This window comes from Siphateles boraxobius, unplaced genomic scaffold (genome assembly GCF_051911475.1).
Source record: "Siphateles boraxobius isolate OS27281-9 unplaced genomic scaffold, OSU_SipBor_1 5, whole genome shotgun sequence".
Lineage (NCBI taxonomy): Eukaryota > Metazoa > Chordata > Actinopteri > Cypriniformes > Leuciscidae > Siphateles > Siphateles boraxobius.
Genome location: NW_027509141.1, coordinates 25,559,647 through 25,576,584, shown reverse-complemented (window position 1 = coordinate 25,576,584; position 16,938 = coordinate 25,559,647). Strand labels below are relative to the sequence as shown.

General features: G+C 37.4%; 1 protein-coding gene across 4 annotated transcripts in view; it reads left to right on the top strand.

The window, feature by feature from the left end:
• iqsec1b (IQ motif and Sec7 domain ArfGEF 1b) overlaps positions 1–16,938 on the top strand; it is a 178,749-nt gene that overhangs the window by 36,711 nt on the left and 125,100 nt on the right. For all 4 annotated transcript variants that reach the window (XM_077203576.1, XM_077203577.1, XM_077203569.1 and 1 more), the window contains exon 2: positions 14,660–14,695. In XM_077203576.1, coding sequence (XP_077059691.1) covers positions 14,660–14,695 — 36 coding nt within the window. The remainder of the gene's footprint in view (positions 1–14,659; positions 14,696–16,938) is intronic.

Genomic DNA, 16,938 nt, shown 5'->3' with positions numbered 1-16,938 from the left:
GCAACGCAGATGACAAGCCAAACCCTGTCACCCACCATCACTGCCTGATCTCAATGATGCTCTTTAGTCTAAATGGGAGCAAATCCCTAACATCTAGGTGAAGGCCTTCCCAGGAGAATTAAAGCTTTTAAAGCAGAAAAACGGAGGGATTAATGATTGGCTTTTTTTTTTTTTTGCCTTGCATTTGAAATTAAATGTTCAAAGACACAAGAGTATCAGTGAGGTCAGGCACTGATGTTTAGTGTTGGAATCTGCCTCACTGTTCCAGTGAATCCCAAAGGTGTTCAACAGAGTTTCAGGTTTGGGCTTTGTGGTGGTTTTTTTTTTCTTTTTTTGAGAGAGAGAGAGAGCGAGAGAGAGAGAAGCTTGACTGTAGTTGACCTACTTTAAATTATAAGTACATTTGGTAGCTATAGTTTCAAAGTGGATTCCCCAGCAGTGCACATTATGGTGATCTGTTATAAACAATATTCAATATTTTCTATTAAAAGTTTTGCTTTAAAAGCGACTTTGTACTATTAAGTCTTTCTTTCTTCAATTTTAACGTTTAAAATAAAGCTCTGCATAATCCCACCATTTTTCTTTTCATGTGTACAAAGCTGCAGAGAAAACTGTGATGAATAATTTTTGTGAGAAGCTCTGGCATATCTATTATAAACAGAGAACCTGAAAGGCCCTGGAGCATGACTTCATTCACCTGGGAAAAAGACCAAGGCAGCACTCTTATATAGAGCTGCTGTTTTACAAAATCCCATTTCTTGCTGTATTAGTCAGTCCTTTTCTGTAACTATAGGCTTACCAAAAACACCCTTAATATGCCCATTTTTACGATGATGGAGCGATCTGTCCTGCTGAGAAAAAAAGGCACATTTCAAGACTAATTCCTCCTATTTAGGCCTGATTAAATTAGCTATTTGTGCTGAAGGTTCTAACTAGCTGCAGTCTGGCTGATCATGTTGTAAAATGCAAATGGAAATAATTCGATGTATGATACTAATTTGTTAAGGTATGTAGTGCATTACTCATTTTCTCATTGCTCATAATGTGCTAATGCAGTTAAACATGGTCTTTGGCTTAAGGATGTTGAGGACCCCAATCATCACTCCTAGAAAGTGAAGCCTTTTAAAGGAAGTGCAGACTCAGCGAGTGTGACTAAATGACTTTTAAAAAGATTACAGTACAGTCAGTGGATAAGAATGAATTAGTGTAAGATGTGGGGTCGGTAGTGTTATAGAGTTACTGGAAATCAGGATGCACAACAGCTTGAGCCATTTTTTCTTCTAGATGTTGGATTATATCTGATGCATACTGTGTATGTATTTTATTTTGTGCTTTGTTAGATTTGGGATATATATCACAAATATTAGTCATTTCAAACCTCATGTCATTTCAAACCTGTATGACTTTTGTGACTGAAAAAAAATCTGACGAAACAGATTATCTATTCAGAATTTCATTTGAATGACATGAGGGTAAGTAAATGATGACAGCATTCTTATTTTGGGGTTAACAATCCCTTGCAATTTTACATAGGAAATGACTAATGTGTTTTGGAGTACAAGTATGTTTTTGATGACATCAGGGGAAATACATGATAATCCACAGCTAAGCTGTCTGGAATTCATTGTCTTAATGCAGTCTGATTTTTACCACTGTTCAGCAAATAACATCCGGAAATAACTTCATGAAGGAAATAAATAGTTGCCTTCAAGGAGAAAATATTTCTAGGGATGTCATAAGTGATATGCAGCCAAATAAAACTGCTGAACTCATTGTAAAATGAATTGTTATAGACCAAGACTATAGTATTAGGTAATGGAGTGGAATGCGTGTCACAAGGCCCGAAACCACAGTTCTTGGCCCATTTTATTGGGCATAGTTCTCATTAGAGCAGCTCTTTAAATGGCCATTTTCATGTGACCCAAATTGCTGACGGGGCTGTACCATAATGGCCCATTTGAATGAAAACTAATGAGAAGAAAAATGCAATAGCCATAGATTATCTGTCAGATGCTTGTTGCCAATCCATCATCAGGTTACATGAAATTTTAGTTCAGTGTCAAAATTTGAAGGTTTACTTTGGGTGGAAAATATCGTATTCCTGGTCTCTTCATTAAAGCAGTTGGAGCATGTGGCACATGTGAAGTAGTCCCTGCCAGGCTTGACTGCTCACGTTGCAATATGTTTCATTAGAGCTGAGGTTCACACCAAATAGATGTACCTGGAACTTTCAGCCTCCAGTGCCATGATAAATTGTTAACATTTTCTTTGGTAGGTGAAGGAAAAACCCCTGGTATCGGGCTAACTTGGTTCTTTCAAACAAGAATAACCTCACTGGCTACATATCCGCCTGGCTAAGTGTCATTTCAGCTGGAATTTAACATGGTGGTAAAAGGGGTATTTCTGTTGAATCGACTGCACTCCGCCAGGGTGTTTTGCGTGTACTGAGCACACAAGAATCAATAGGAATTCATTTGGTATTGATAGAGACTTGGGGCTGTGTATTTACGAACTTATGCAGTTGGTTGGCACCTGAAAAGATGGCCTGCTGTATGGTATTGTGTACTCTGGTAAGGTTTGCAATCTGCAGTTTGGTCTAGCAAAAGTAAACCGTTATTGATGACACATAATTTGCATTTGTGCATGCTCCTGCTTGTATTTATCATACTATGCTGCATTGATTCCATATAAATTATTTTCTTCGTAGAGCAGCTCATATCTGTGACAGACAGAATCCAATGCGTGTGAAATTGTGGCGGTAAATCCAAAGGGACAAATACTTCAATAAGACTGAAACTGGTGTCTTTTCCTCCTACCTAGTTACAGTGGTAAACAGCTGCTGCTGGTGCTCATGGCAGACCCACACTGATAACGCAAATATACCACAGTTTAGATCCAAATAATACAGCTTTAAAGATAAGAAACGGGCAGAATCAAACTCTATTTGGACCAAGCAATCGAACCAAGAGTGAACACAACCTAATAGTTACATCTTACTAAATGTCAGCATGTCCTTTCACAGTCTTTTCCTTTAGTTGCAGTCCTTTGAGTTTAATTAATACTGGACTCTACGGTGTCTTATGCCGAGTTCAGACTGCATGATTTTCAAAATAATTGTGTCACTGTTGTTTTCACACTGCGTGACTATCTGGGGTAACATTCAGTTGCTGGTGTGTTCACACTGCACGATGGATCAGCGACAGGAGCTTTCACACTGCATGACTTTACAAAAGAAAGAATTGCCGACAACTTTTGCCTGGTCCGCAAACTACGTTTCATAACCAAACAAACGCGAGAAGTGATAAGGAAATAACGGAAGATCACGCGTGCGTGAGACCGGAGTTCTCGCGCGACACTGAATTTAAAAATGATAGCCTACAAGATTGCGATCCAAATTGTCTGTGCGCTGATTTGCAGCGAAAATGAGAAAAATAAACAGTTTATGCAGGAGGAAATGGTTGGGAAGACGAGGGTTTTGCAAAGAGAGTTGGGGGTAAATAAATAATTTTACAAATGTCCTGCTGTTGCTGCTGGTCATGCAAATGTTTGTGCTTTGTTTCTGTTTGATATAATTGTAAATATAGGCCTATCTATTAAAATACTGATATTCTGGTCTATAACTCCTCCCTGAACATCCTGCTGTCCTGTATCTTGCTCTCTCATTGGCTGTCGGTCATTGCCGATGTAGTTTTCAGTCAGAACACTTTTCACACAGCAGGATTGTGAATCACAGACAGGTCCAGATATTTAGCATGCCAAATATCTCACAGGCGTCGGTGACTCGTCGACGATTCTCTCAGATCGCGTCTTTGCTCATTCACACTGCGTGATTGTCACTCGCGTGAATGAGCACCAATTTGCCTGTGATTTCGGGCATTTGTCTGCGATTTCTCAAAACCTGTCGGCGAGCCAAAATCGGGGCTAAAATCGTGCAGTCTGAACTCGGCATAAGGCTCTACACAGTTGTAGAGCGCTGTTCTAACAGTAGATGCTCAAGACAATACTCAATACCTCAGGTGACACCTGAATTAAGCCAACAAAACTGCCTTTTCATTCAGTTCTTTTTTTAGCAAAGCACAGCTATGTACTTTGAGTGATAAACCCTTCAAATGTGTAAGGTTGCAGGTCTAGGGAGAGTCAGGCCCACTTTATCCAGTTTAAAAATTTGATTTGCCTTCCAGGCACTGATGTATGGGCTGGCGGGTGAAAAGGTTAATTTCATTGCCCTGCTGGATTAAAAAATTTTCAGATTTAATGGGGAGAGAGGACAAAAGGAAGCGAATGAAAACTTGACTTTTGGTGACCTTTAATAGACATGGGAGCCAGAGCTAGCCGCAGGACTGGGCCAACATTTCCATAACGGCACCCACAGGTGGATGATTTTGAACTGGGTCTTCTTTTTACATTTATAACTCTAGAGAGCTGCTCCCTAATAGTCAACTAAATGTTAGTCGACGAGAAGAGGCTTAGTCAACCAAACTTATTTGTCGCAGAAAAAAAAAACCTTCACAGTTCACACAGTCCGTGAGGGACAGATCGTTAATGGCGGGTCCTTGTGATAATTACATTATGTCGGGGAGGAAATCCAAATGTTCGTCTGTCATTCATTGACCTCAAATATGACATCATTTGAAACATGTAGTAGGAACTTTACTTGGTTGCTCGTTATAATGTTAACCTATAGATAAATGTGTGCTATTATTGGGCACATCTCTAAATGTTTGTGCGGAGTGTGGAAGCTAAATTATTAAGGGTGTCACGATTTCGATTTTAAATCGAAATCGATCGAAATTAATTCACAAACTCAAAAATCCCGTGATGGAAAGTTCGGATCGTTTTACTGACTCTATTGTTCAATCTGGTTCATCAAAATTAACTAATCTTTTTTCTAGTCATTTCAGGGGCTTTAAATGTTATACTTTTAACAGCCAAATCCCCCGAACACATCCAACGCAATCTTGATCATATTCTGAATTAAGAAATCATTATAATGCAGTCAAAAGTAATTTACAGGGAACATTAAGACTTGACCTTCCGAGTCTTTTGTTCATTTGTCGCGTGACAGAGGCAATGAACGGATCGTTCATGAACGACTCATCACGGCGCGGGAAAAAAACACACGTGTTGAAAGGCTGTGAGTCCTCTAACTTGGATTCTATGGCCGAGCCCGAACTTGGCCGATATTTCCCGTCACTATCCTCGGGCCGGGCTCTTGATCTATAGACGTGCACTCCCAACGCAATAGAGTGCGGCGCGGGACTAGATTTGATGGCTGAGTGCGAGCGCGGGCGGTAATGCACTCACTCTGTGTGTGCCGGAGAATAAAAAGATTCGCGGGACTTATAATAGTCTTATAAAAGGCTTATAATAGTTTGATGTTGCTCCCTGTATATATTTAAGTAATTAAATTAATATAAACGTGTGATTAGTCGACTAATGGTAAAAAATGAACGACTAATAGTTGACTAAAAAAATCTTTAGTCGAGGGCAGTCCTAATAGTGTGTGTTATTATTCATTAAGGCAGGTTAGGTTATATAGTGATAAACTGCACGATAAGAAGAGTTTTTGGAAAAGTTCAAATAGAACTAGCATGAATGTATCGTTATCTTTCATTGCTCCTGTGTTTTAGAGATCAATGGAAAATGTGATGAAAGAAAAAAAAAAGGTCATATACTGCATGCCAGAATGGTTTCTCATTATTTTTTTGTTTCAACTATGATTTTAACATGCAGCAGGGGAGATTAAATTATATTTTATGATACAAATCTGTGAAACTTGGCATGGTTTTAACTTATTTATATTCTCAGGCATCAAACAACACAGTGGCGAGAAGTTTATTTTGTATTTCATAGTCTGCTCCCCCAGTTAGGTTTCGTCTTGGGCAGGGAAGTTCTGCAGTGTGAGTAATTTTCTTTTGTCCTGAAGGGCCAAACGGAAGTCAACACTATGTCCCACTGCGGCCATCATCTTGAAAATTTAAAAGGTTGGAATTATTTATGCCTGCACAAACACTGACTGTTTTAAACATCCTCTTAATGAGGGGCAGTTAAAAGTTCAAAGCATTAGAACCGAAGGATAAACATTTATGAACCAACAGACAATCAGAAATAAATGAAGATATTAAAATCACACAAGAACGATCCAAGTGTTTGAGTGCTTAATATTGATAAGAATACAAATGTTTTTGTGTGTGCGTGTGTGTCACTCAAAGCTCAATTTGTTGAAGATGAATTACTGTAGCTGCCCTAATTTTCTCTCAGTATCGGAATCCGACTGGTGAATTGTGCTAATGTGCTGGACGATTAAGTAATTGCCAGTGTTTAGAGTGAAAATCTTCTCGTCTTTATTGTAGGACACTGTTTCTCCATAATGGTTGCTGGTCTGTTTTAATTTGATTTAGCAAGAATAGCATAGTTAACAGATTTGTCACATTTTAAAAGGGAGGATGTTGTATGTTGCTGCTGATGTCAAAGACTTCAAATTGCTAGATGCTTACTAAATAAGGCAGATGCTAGATATCAACTGATATTAGAGATTTTGTTTTAAAGTTAATCGATGAAAGCTCTAATAGTTTATCTTTACCAAGTAAATTTTTCATACGTTTTATTCACGTTTTATATTTTTCATGTACATAATGTTTTGGTGTCTACATTAATTTGTAGCATGAAGCAAAACTGCTTGAAAACAACTGGTTTAAGTAATACCACACTTAATCATGTCTTGTGGTGCCGAGATGTGCCAGAAATGATAGTGTCATATAGCAGTCATTTAGTGTGATATTTTTTGTAATGGGGCTTTGCTTTAAAGCTTCCATAAATGTATATCAGTGTTTGAAACTGAGGGTTTGCATTAGCCTGAAGCAGACAGCTAGTATTGATAGTTTTGTTTGGCTGCTATACTCTCTAACATGGCTGGAAACCATCCCTTTTCCTGGAGAGCCAAGTTCCAACCCTTTTATATGTAGCTATATAATGAATACAAATAAGCTTTCTGAGCATAACCTGTTTGGGTATATGGGTAGATATAATTTGTTATTCAAATTGAATGCTTTGATTTAATTGTGTTCATAAGTATGCCATTAAAACAAGCTTAGAAATGATGATTGATTTTGATAGGACCTCATTAGAGCTATAACGATTAGGGTCATAATAACCTTGTGTTGTGGTGATTGAGCAGCAGTGTTGTGTTTCATTGAATTGACATCCCTCTCCGATACCATGATACGTGAGGACCAGTGATTTTATTAGTGATTTTATATATATATATATATATCCAATCTCTTACCATACCAATCTCCCAAGAGTTGTTATGACAGATATATATATAATGTGTTCCTCACAGATTTTGTTATTTATGTTGTTATTTATAGCTACATTTATGTCTGTAGCAACTACACCATGTACCCTCTCTAAGATTGTAATCATAGATATGTAGCTTATAAGTGAACATAAAGATTTTATAAGTACAATTTGATATTTTAGAGCATGGTAGATTTTCTTTCTAATACAGGTTAAGATTGGTTTTAAATGCAGTGATGTAAACTGAAGATTTTGATACTGACGCTCACTAAGACCTATAAGACCACTAAGACTATGTGCTTTCTTTATGTCCTTCATCGTGTGGTCTGTTACTCTGGAGTTTTTTTTAAAACTGTCACTGGAAGGCACAAAACGATTGCTGTGCAGCATTTTCCTCAGACATCTGTTCCATGGCCACTCCTGTGGGGAGGCATTGCCACGGCTTTGAAGTGCTGGAGCTGTGATGTTAGATTTGTGCTTGTCTCACACTTTGTGGAGAGAGTCCAAACTCTCCTTACTTTAAAAAGCCCCAGTACACTGAAGAACTTTTTCTTTCTTTTTTTTCTTATTTTTTTTAAACTGCTGTCTTAACTGATCTGACTTCCCTGACTTTCTTTTGATGATCTTGAGTATTCAATATCCCCATATAAAACCTGTTCCCTGGCTTTTAATATTAAGATGGAATTCCATTTGCACTGAAGGTGATGCTTATTAATTTTGTTTTGAACATTTGGAGCTTAAAACACAGTGCTCAAAAACAGTAGGTGCATTAGGTATAACTGAACGGCAGACAGGGTCCAAAATTGACATTCCCAAAGCACCAAATTAAGTGCTTAAATTGGCTGAATAAAACTTTTTTTTAGTAACTGCACTGTTTCATGTAGGGTTTGTTTAAAAATATAGATTTCTTGATTTGAATAGATTCTCATTTAATGAACCGGTATTGATTCTTAAATCCCTATTCACTTTCACACAGTTGCTAAAATGTGTTACTTTGCTTACTCTTCATATCACAGTCCTGCAAAGACGACAGAAAATGTACTCGTATTTGCTGTCCTGCTGCAAAACATGAGAGCAGTTGCATTTTAGACCAAACATATAGTGGTGACAGAGTGTGACCTGGACGCATCAGTGAATGGTAAAATATATTGCTATATAAAATGATCCTGCCAGAATAATTGCGCGATAACTTTATTATGTCTTGTTCCATCTATATCATATCAGTAGGCTTTCATGAGGTTTTACGCATACGCAGTTAGGTGAATTTAGCATTTTCTGATGTTTCAAGAAACTTTTGGAAAACTTTGAAGCGAAAATACTGTTTTTAAATGTATCTGAATACAGGGGACATGAACTAAGAAATCAAAATTCCCTTGATCTTTTGAAATATATAAGAGGTCATTGTACTATAAAAACATCCTGTAGTTTCAGCATTTAAAACTTTCTCGTTAGTCAAAAAACGGCTTATATTGAAGCCAATCTGCCAAAACGACAAATTGTGGAATGTGCCACAATTACGTAATAGTGTGGCTAAACACCGCCTCTGCAGAAGAAGATCAACGCTTGTTTCTACATCACTGTCTGTTTAGCCCCTAAATATCAAAAGAGGCAAACGCTTGGTCCTTTTGTTAACTTAATTTTACCAAGGATTTGTTCACAAACCAGGCACAATTCGACGCAGGATTTTCAGAAAGATTGAAACTAAAAGATGAAGCTAAGCCGACTATTTTGGATCCGACAGTAATGTTGCACCACCCAATCTATCTATAAATTACAGGAACGTCTGCCTGTCTGTCTGTGTGCCTGTTAATCGCATTTCTCTCGTACCGTTACTCCGATGGATTTCAAACTTGACAGGTCAAACTTGCTACGGGCACGAGTAAGTGCAGTGCCAAGTTTGAGGTTGTTTGGATTTGAAGTTGTGGTTTAAAAATAAACATTCTGATATTTAGAGAGGGTTGTGGTTTAAAAATATCTTAATATTATATTTTATTCATGGCCATCATTATGTCAGTATCAGTATTTGCTTTCTACCATGCACAAATAAAAATTTCACTGAACTTTTGCTGTGTAATTGTAACAATAAGCACTCAGACACAACAAACCAACAATTACTAAAAACACACACAAAAACTGATTTTGAACGGGCATATCTGTTATTCGCATATCTCTCGAACCGTTACTCCGATGGATTTCAAACTTGACAGGTGTATTGCTACGGGCACGAGTAAGTGCAGTGCCAAGTTTGAGATTGTTTGGATTAGAAATGCAAAAGATATTGTTAAATATATCGGTAAAAGAAGCACACATTGGCTTTTGCCGCTCTAGCCGCTGGCCACTCTGGCTCACACTGCACACTGAGTGACCACTCTCCAAAATAAACATTCTGACATTAGAGGGTTGTGGTTTAAAAATATCTGAATATTATATTTTATTCACAGCCATCATTTGTAGTAGCCTATTCACAAACTGTTTGCTCAAGCGTAGCGTTTTCTCGGAGTTCACTATGTAGCTGCTCCAGCCAAGGTTTGAACCTCCCCTGAATCGTCGCGCTTATTCATTTGTGGATGTTAACTGAATCTGTAAGTCAGCTAAACTGTTTAAAGGTGCTCTAAGAGATGTCACGCGTTTTTTAGGCCAAAAATGTTTTTGTCACATACAGCAAACATCTCCTCACTATCCGCTAGCTGCCTGTCTCTGCAGACACCCCAGGCTCCACAAACGGCAACAAAAACAAACTGGGCATTGCACTAGCTGTGAGTAACTTTAATGTCCATAAACTCATTAGTCAGCTAGAAAAAAAGTAATTCTAAAGTGGAACATTTTGCTAAATAATTTCACTATAAAATAGCCCGGTTAAACCCAGACCCTTCTGAGTCGTAAGTGAGTTAGGGTCTGGGGAAGGTTCGTTGACGGCTCATTTCCAAAAGGGCGTCACCAACGGACGTCGCTCAAATGCCTCTGTGCGCAATTGGATAGACCTTAAACCAATCAGATCGATCGTCATCTTGTAAAGACCACCTCAACGTTTGTGATTGGTGCCTCGATTTGGAAAGATTGGAAATGAGTTTGAATGGGCTCTTCGCCAGACTAACTTGCAGAGCAAATCTAAATTTGCCGGAAGTTCGTCTGGGTTTTCCCAGGCTAACTATAATATACTCACTATGCAGTATCTCAAAACACTTTTGTTCACCAGGCTTTTCCTTGATTTATTTTATTATTGTATTTTTTTATTATCTTATTTTCTATTACAGTATGTGTGTATGCATTTCTCTTCTGTGAATGCACACATGTATATCTCTTCTGTAAAGCACTTGTAAACACTGTTTTTAAAAGATGCCATAAAGCTTTCATTTATTGTTTATTCTTTGTATCTTATGTTCTTTCATATTTAATGTTTCAATACATGCATCATGTTTTTACAACAGCCACCATTTAATGTTAATATTTCAAAAACATAATTGTCATTTAAAAAGCATTATTATAATGTTATATTATTATAAAAAACTTGTCATTTAAATGTAGTAGCCTATCAAAATCATTTCATTTTAACCTTTAATATTATTGTAATGGACCAATGTTCCCTGTATAGTTTACAGCATTAGTTGAAAAATTTCATTCACTGGAAAATTTGGCGTGTACTGAATCAAAATCGAATTGATTCAAAATCAGATATCATGTAAATCATGAAATTTGTATCAATACCCAGCCCTAGTTTTAAGTTGAAAGATAGTTTGACTCTTGTTGAATTACGTGCTTCAAACTATTTCAAACAAAGACCATCTACTAAAAGACATCAGACAAGAAAATAGTTATTTTTGTACCCTGACTGCAGGATTTCGGGTCCATCAAATTGATTGTCTTAACTTTGTTAGAGCTTCCTGTTCAGTTCAGTGGCCTTTTAAAGATGCATATCGTATGCTTGCTTACCTTCCCCCTTTAAAGTAACATTTACTAAGGAATTATATTTATTAAGAAAGAGCTTCCTGCATGTTTACAAATGTTCCGATACCGCCGATTATCTGTTTTGTTTCTAAGTGTCTGGCCCTGTTTGGCTGGTGGTTTACCAGAGCGAACTTGAAATCTTTAATCAAAGGCATAGGAAAAAATGCGTCTACCGAGTGCATTGAATGAAATGCAGCTATAAAGAGTTGTTGTTCTTTTTTTCCCTGTCAAGAATAAACAGGTCATGTCTTCTATCCAACTGTCTGGCAGGATAGAAGGTTTTAGGTTTCCTATTGTGACTTTCAAGATGTTTCAGTCGAGTGCAGTGGCATCGGTTTGGTTTGAACGTTCATAGGGGGATGTTTGGAACTGTTTTCTATTTTAATGTATTTTAATGTTGCCATTGCTCCAGTACTAAGTGTCATAACACTTTAATAGTCACAGGATACAGAAAACATAATTTTTTAAGGATGACATTTTTTTTATAACATTAAAAGTCTTTACTGTCAATATACTGTCAATAAGTCTAATTGATCAATTTAATGCTTGATAAATAAAAATGTAAATTTCTTAAAAAAATAATGGTTCATTTTGAATAGACAAAGGTAACAGCAATTTAATGCAAAGTATGTGCATTTGTGGCATTGTGGATCGTCTTATTCCCCCTTGCATTGCCTCATTTGCCTAATTGCTTAATTTGCCTATTACTGTATTATATTAGCCTGGCACTATCACAGCACTATTTCAAAACTAACACTCGCAAAACCTTTATAAAGAACCACCTATGACCCTTTTGGGCTGCTTTATGAACACTTTTTGTCTCTTTGTACTTATAAATGAGGAATATTTGCAACATAATATATATGTGACTGCTTAATTAGTAAATATTTTCAGCTGAACTTACAGTTAGCAGTGCCAATAATTACTAGAAGCAAAACAAACAAATCAAATTTGAAATCTGCCATCAACCTAGTCGGGAATAGCTACAACACAGCTCTGGAAGTAAAAGAGATGACCACCAATAATAGGAAAGCACATTTAAAATTATTTACTGGGAACTACACAGCTTTTTGATATTTGCAGGATATTTCAATATCATCCACTCTCAACATCAACACAGTGGTCACCTCAGCTCTCTGGCTCAACACAGTTTTCATTTAGTGTGACCGCTTTGTTGTGTAATGGGATCAGAACCAGTTTTCTGTCCAAAAGCTTTCTGACATCTGTCTGAGAGCGAGGCTGCTGGCACTTTTAGTCCAATGAGAATCATAGAGTTTCTAAAAAAGCCTTTTTCTCAAAGGTAAACTTGTGAATTATTAAACAAGGGGCTTGGGCTAGGGGATGCCTGAGGTAATCTGCCAGTTGCACATGTGAATATTAGAGCTTTCCATCACATATGGAGAGCCTGCTGGTATAGAATCTGATCGCCACTGGGTGTTTAGAGAATGATAAATGATTATCTACCTCCTGGAAAAGGTGCAACAACAGAATTACATTTTTTTAATGTGACAGGTATCTATGTCTATGTCCTTCGGTTGTTTACAGCTAATCTGTCAATCATGTATTATACAATATATACTGAACAAAATTATGAACGCAACACTTTTGTTTTTGCCCCCATTTTTCATAAACTGAACTCAGAGATCTAAGACGCCCGAGGGGGAGGGGGGAGAGGGAGGGAGGGAGGGGGGGGGGGATTAGTCAGTATATGGTGTGACCCCCATTTGCCTCACGCAGTGCAACACAGTGGCCTGTGGAATTTTGGTCCACTTCTCTTCAATGGCTGTGCAAAGTTGCTGAATATTGGCAGGACCTGGAACACGCTGTCGTATACGCCGATCCAGACCATCCCAAACATGCTCAATGGGTGACATGTCCGGTGAGTATGCTGGCCATGCAAGAACTAGGATGTTTGCAGCTTCCAGGAATTGTGTACAGATCCTTGCAACATGGGGCAGTGCATTATCATGCTACAACATGAGGAGATGGTCATGGATGAATGGCACAACAATGGGCCTCAGGATCTCGTCATGATATCTCTGTGCATTCAAAATGCCATCAATAAAATCCACCTGTGTTCATTTTCCATAACATATGCCTACCCATTCCATAACCCCACCAAGCATTTGCCCACTCAAGTCGTTTACAACGACAAACTACAGTCTGGCCGAGACCCCGAACGAGAACGACGAGCATGCAGATGAGTTTCCCTGAGACGGTTTCTCACAGTTTTTGCAGAAATTCTTTGATTATGAAAACCGATTGTTGCAGCAGCTGTACGGGTGGCCGGTCTCAGACGATCTTCGAGGTGAAGATGCTAGACGTGGAGGTCCTGGTCTGGTGTGGTTGCACGTGGTCTGCGGTTGTGAGGCCGGTTGGATGTACTTCCTTTGGAGACAGCTTATGGTAGAGAAAGAACATTCAATTCACGGGAAACAGCTCTGGTGAACATTCCTGCAGTCAGCATGCCAATTGCACACTCCTTCAAAACTTGCGACGTCTGTGGCATTGTGATGTGTGATAAAACTGCACATTTTAGAGTGGCCTTTTATTGTGGCCAGCCTAAGGCACACCTGTGCAATAATCATGCTGTCTAATCAGCATTTTGATATGCCACACCTGTGAGGTGGATGGATTATCTCGGCAAAGGAGAAGTGCTCACTAACACAGATTTAGACAGATTTGTGAACAATATTTGAGAGAAATAGCCTAGGCCTTTTGTGTACATAGAAAAACTCTTAAATCTTTGAGTTCAGCTAATGAAAAATGGGGGCGAAAACAAAAGTGTTGCATTTATAATTTTGTTCAGTGTACAATAAATATATATATATATATATATATATATATATATATATATATGTATATGTATATATATATATATATATATATATATATATATATATATATGTATATGTATATGTATATATATGTATATGTATGTATATATATATTCTTTTTTTTTTTTTTACAATTTTTAAACCTATGAATTGATTCAGAAAGAAAAAGTAATATAATATGGCAGAATCTATTTGATTCTGATTGATTTTGTTCATTTTGTCATTAGTTATTAAATGTCTTTTCTGCCATATGCATTTTAGTTGCTATTTATTTAGAAAATATAATATTCAAACTGACATTAAGACAACATCTAAAAGATTCCGTGAGCTCATTCTGTAAGGGATTCGTCAATGGTAACTTCTAAGTTTGTACTGTATGTTGTACATGAATGTTATTGCATGCATCACTCAAGGATTTATACTGTAGTCAAGACACATTTAGAGTGTAAAAACAATGAGAAGGATATCGTTCTTTAGGTACAAGGAGGATTTTTTTGGTGGAAGTCTAATATGTCAAGTTTTTCACTACCTTTCAAAATTCAACTTCTAACTCTGTCTTTTTTTTTTTCCTTCCACAGGCATGAAAGTGAGGGCTTGTGTGTCTCAAATGTCAGGTAGGTTAGGAGAGGACACCCTCTCTGTGGATCTTGGCTCATCTGCTGTCACCATGATGCTTGTAGTAGATGCTCAGAGAACTGCATTTCTCATTGCCATGTCAAACTATGCGATGCACATTATTTAACAGACATGTCATTTCCATGACTGAGTCATGCATCTTTGTTCACATTTTCTGCGCCGTCTCAGACTCGCATTAGCTTCTTGGATGGACATCCTCATTGTCCCCATCACAGACTTGTAATCAGTTTCCCTCATTGCAGATTTGTAGGAAACACTGACAATTTTTATTTATTAATTTTTACTTTTTCTAGGGCTGCTGAATTTTGGATTATGTGGATTAATTTTAAGTTTTTCAATTTACGTTCAAGGGCATTGTGTAATCAGGGATGTACCTTTGAATGCTTTCAATATCGTCTTAGGCATTTAGTCATTTATTCCCCTTTTTTTTGTCTATGGCCAGTTTTATCTAAACCACTTCATAAAATAGCTTATGGCAGTGATGTAAAGATGTTTAAAAAGTGGCAATGATATTTATTTTTTTATTAAAATTAAATTAATCTGTCCTGTTAAAATTTAAAAGGGCAAAAAATAATAGGGCAGATTAAGAACTTAAAGCACTTAGTGTAAATTGTAACCCCTAGACTAACAAGTTATTTAATTATTTATTATTAGGTTTTTTTTTAATCCTGAGAAACTGGCAGATGAAGATATTGAATGAAATGTGTCACAGGTTTGCAAGAATAATTAATGAGCTGAATGATGTTTTGATTTTTTGGGGGGAAATTTTCTTGTTTACATTTCAGTTTTGATTTTGAAATTAAGAAATCCTGTACTACGAACCTGATTTCTTTATCTATGCCTCACTCACATAGATTTTATCTACACTGTAAAAGTGTTTGTGCATAATCTAATTATCATGAAATCCAAAGGCTTAGATTATGAATAATGTGACAACCAGCATGTCTTTTATTTTTAAGTGATGGCCATAAATAAATCACACATACTGTACAGTAAAACGACAAACCTTAAACTTTGAGAGACCTTTCCATCCTCTTGAGATTGCTGATTTATTGCTCAAGTGCCAAGGTGCAAAAATAAAGGCATATGTCCGTACTACCTTACTACTTGACACTTCAGTGAGACATTGTGGAAGTTTTTTCATCAGTTTAGAGGTGGGGATCTCTACATCATTGTGATAGATTATCTTAAAGGACCTTCACCTGTGAAGAACACCTGTGAAGCAGATCTTTATTAGTAACAATTTGTGGGCACCGTTGTATTGCGACACAAGTTAAAATGGAAAGACGACTGCTTGTAGTATCCATTCGGTTGAACATTTATTGGTGTTTCAACACTAGGTTATTAACAGGCTTAATTAGATCCTCGCTCAGTGCTGCAGTGTTGTAGCGTGAATCAATGTACCTCAACGCTTCCTTCCGGCTTGGGGTGGCATTAGATTAGATGGAGCAAGGAAATCCTCAGAGACTCCTCCATGCATTCAGCAAGTCCTCCTGAATACTCATAGCATTTTGTGAGCCACTGAAATGGGCTTGTTCGGGGTTTGCTGTTGATCCCAGATTTCATCAGCCAGTGAAATTCGAATTGAGTGCTGGAGAGGAAATTGTTGCAAAAGAAGCTCAGACTGCTTATCAAAGCGAGAGGCTCCCCTAAGGAGCGTTCCTGAAGGAACATAGGACTTGTGCAACAGCATTAAACATGATAACACACAACAGTTGTCAGTAATTTGCTAATTATCTGGCTGCAGATTGATGACACTTATTAGTTTTAGGGTAAAGGGCTGTAAGGGATTGAGGGTGAATGATCATAATCGGGGAAGATCGCTGTGTATTTTCTGTTAGGCTAGCACATCATGCAGTTTTATAGATAGAAGAAAGCCTTCTTGTCTTAGCCTTTAGCCTGAATGAAAACCAAAGGCCCCATTTTGACAGTCTCTTAGCTCAGTGTTCTTCACCCAGATCTGTCTTATTAACATGCTAAACTTGATAAGATTGTTGAATTGGAAAAGCAAGTCAGATTTGAATCTAAATTTCAAGTTCTTTGCTGTGTTGGTGTGAATGAAGCAGATGTATAATTTTGGATGAAATGTTAGTGTGTTGTGTTATAATGTGCCAATATATCGGCCAATCTTTGGTCTTTTTTTTTGGTAATAAGCATATCCATTTGGCCGATTTCAGTTTTAAGCTCTACTGACAACTTTATCAACAAATTAGAAACCATT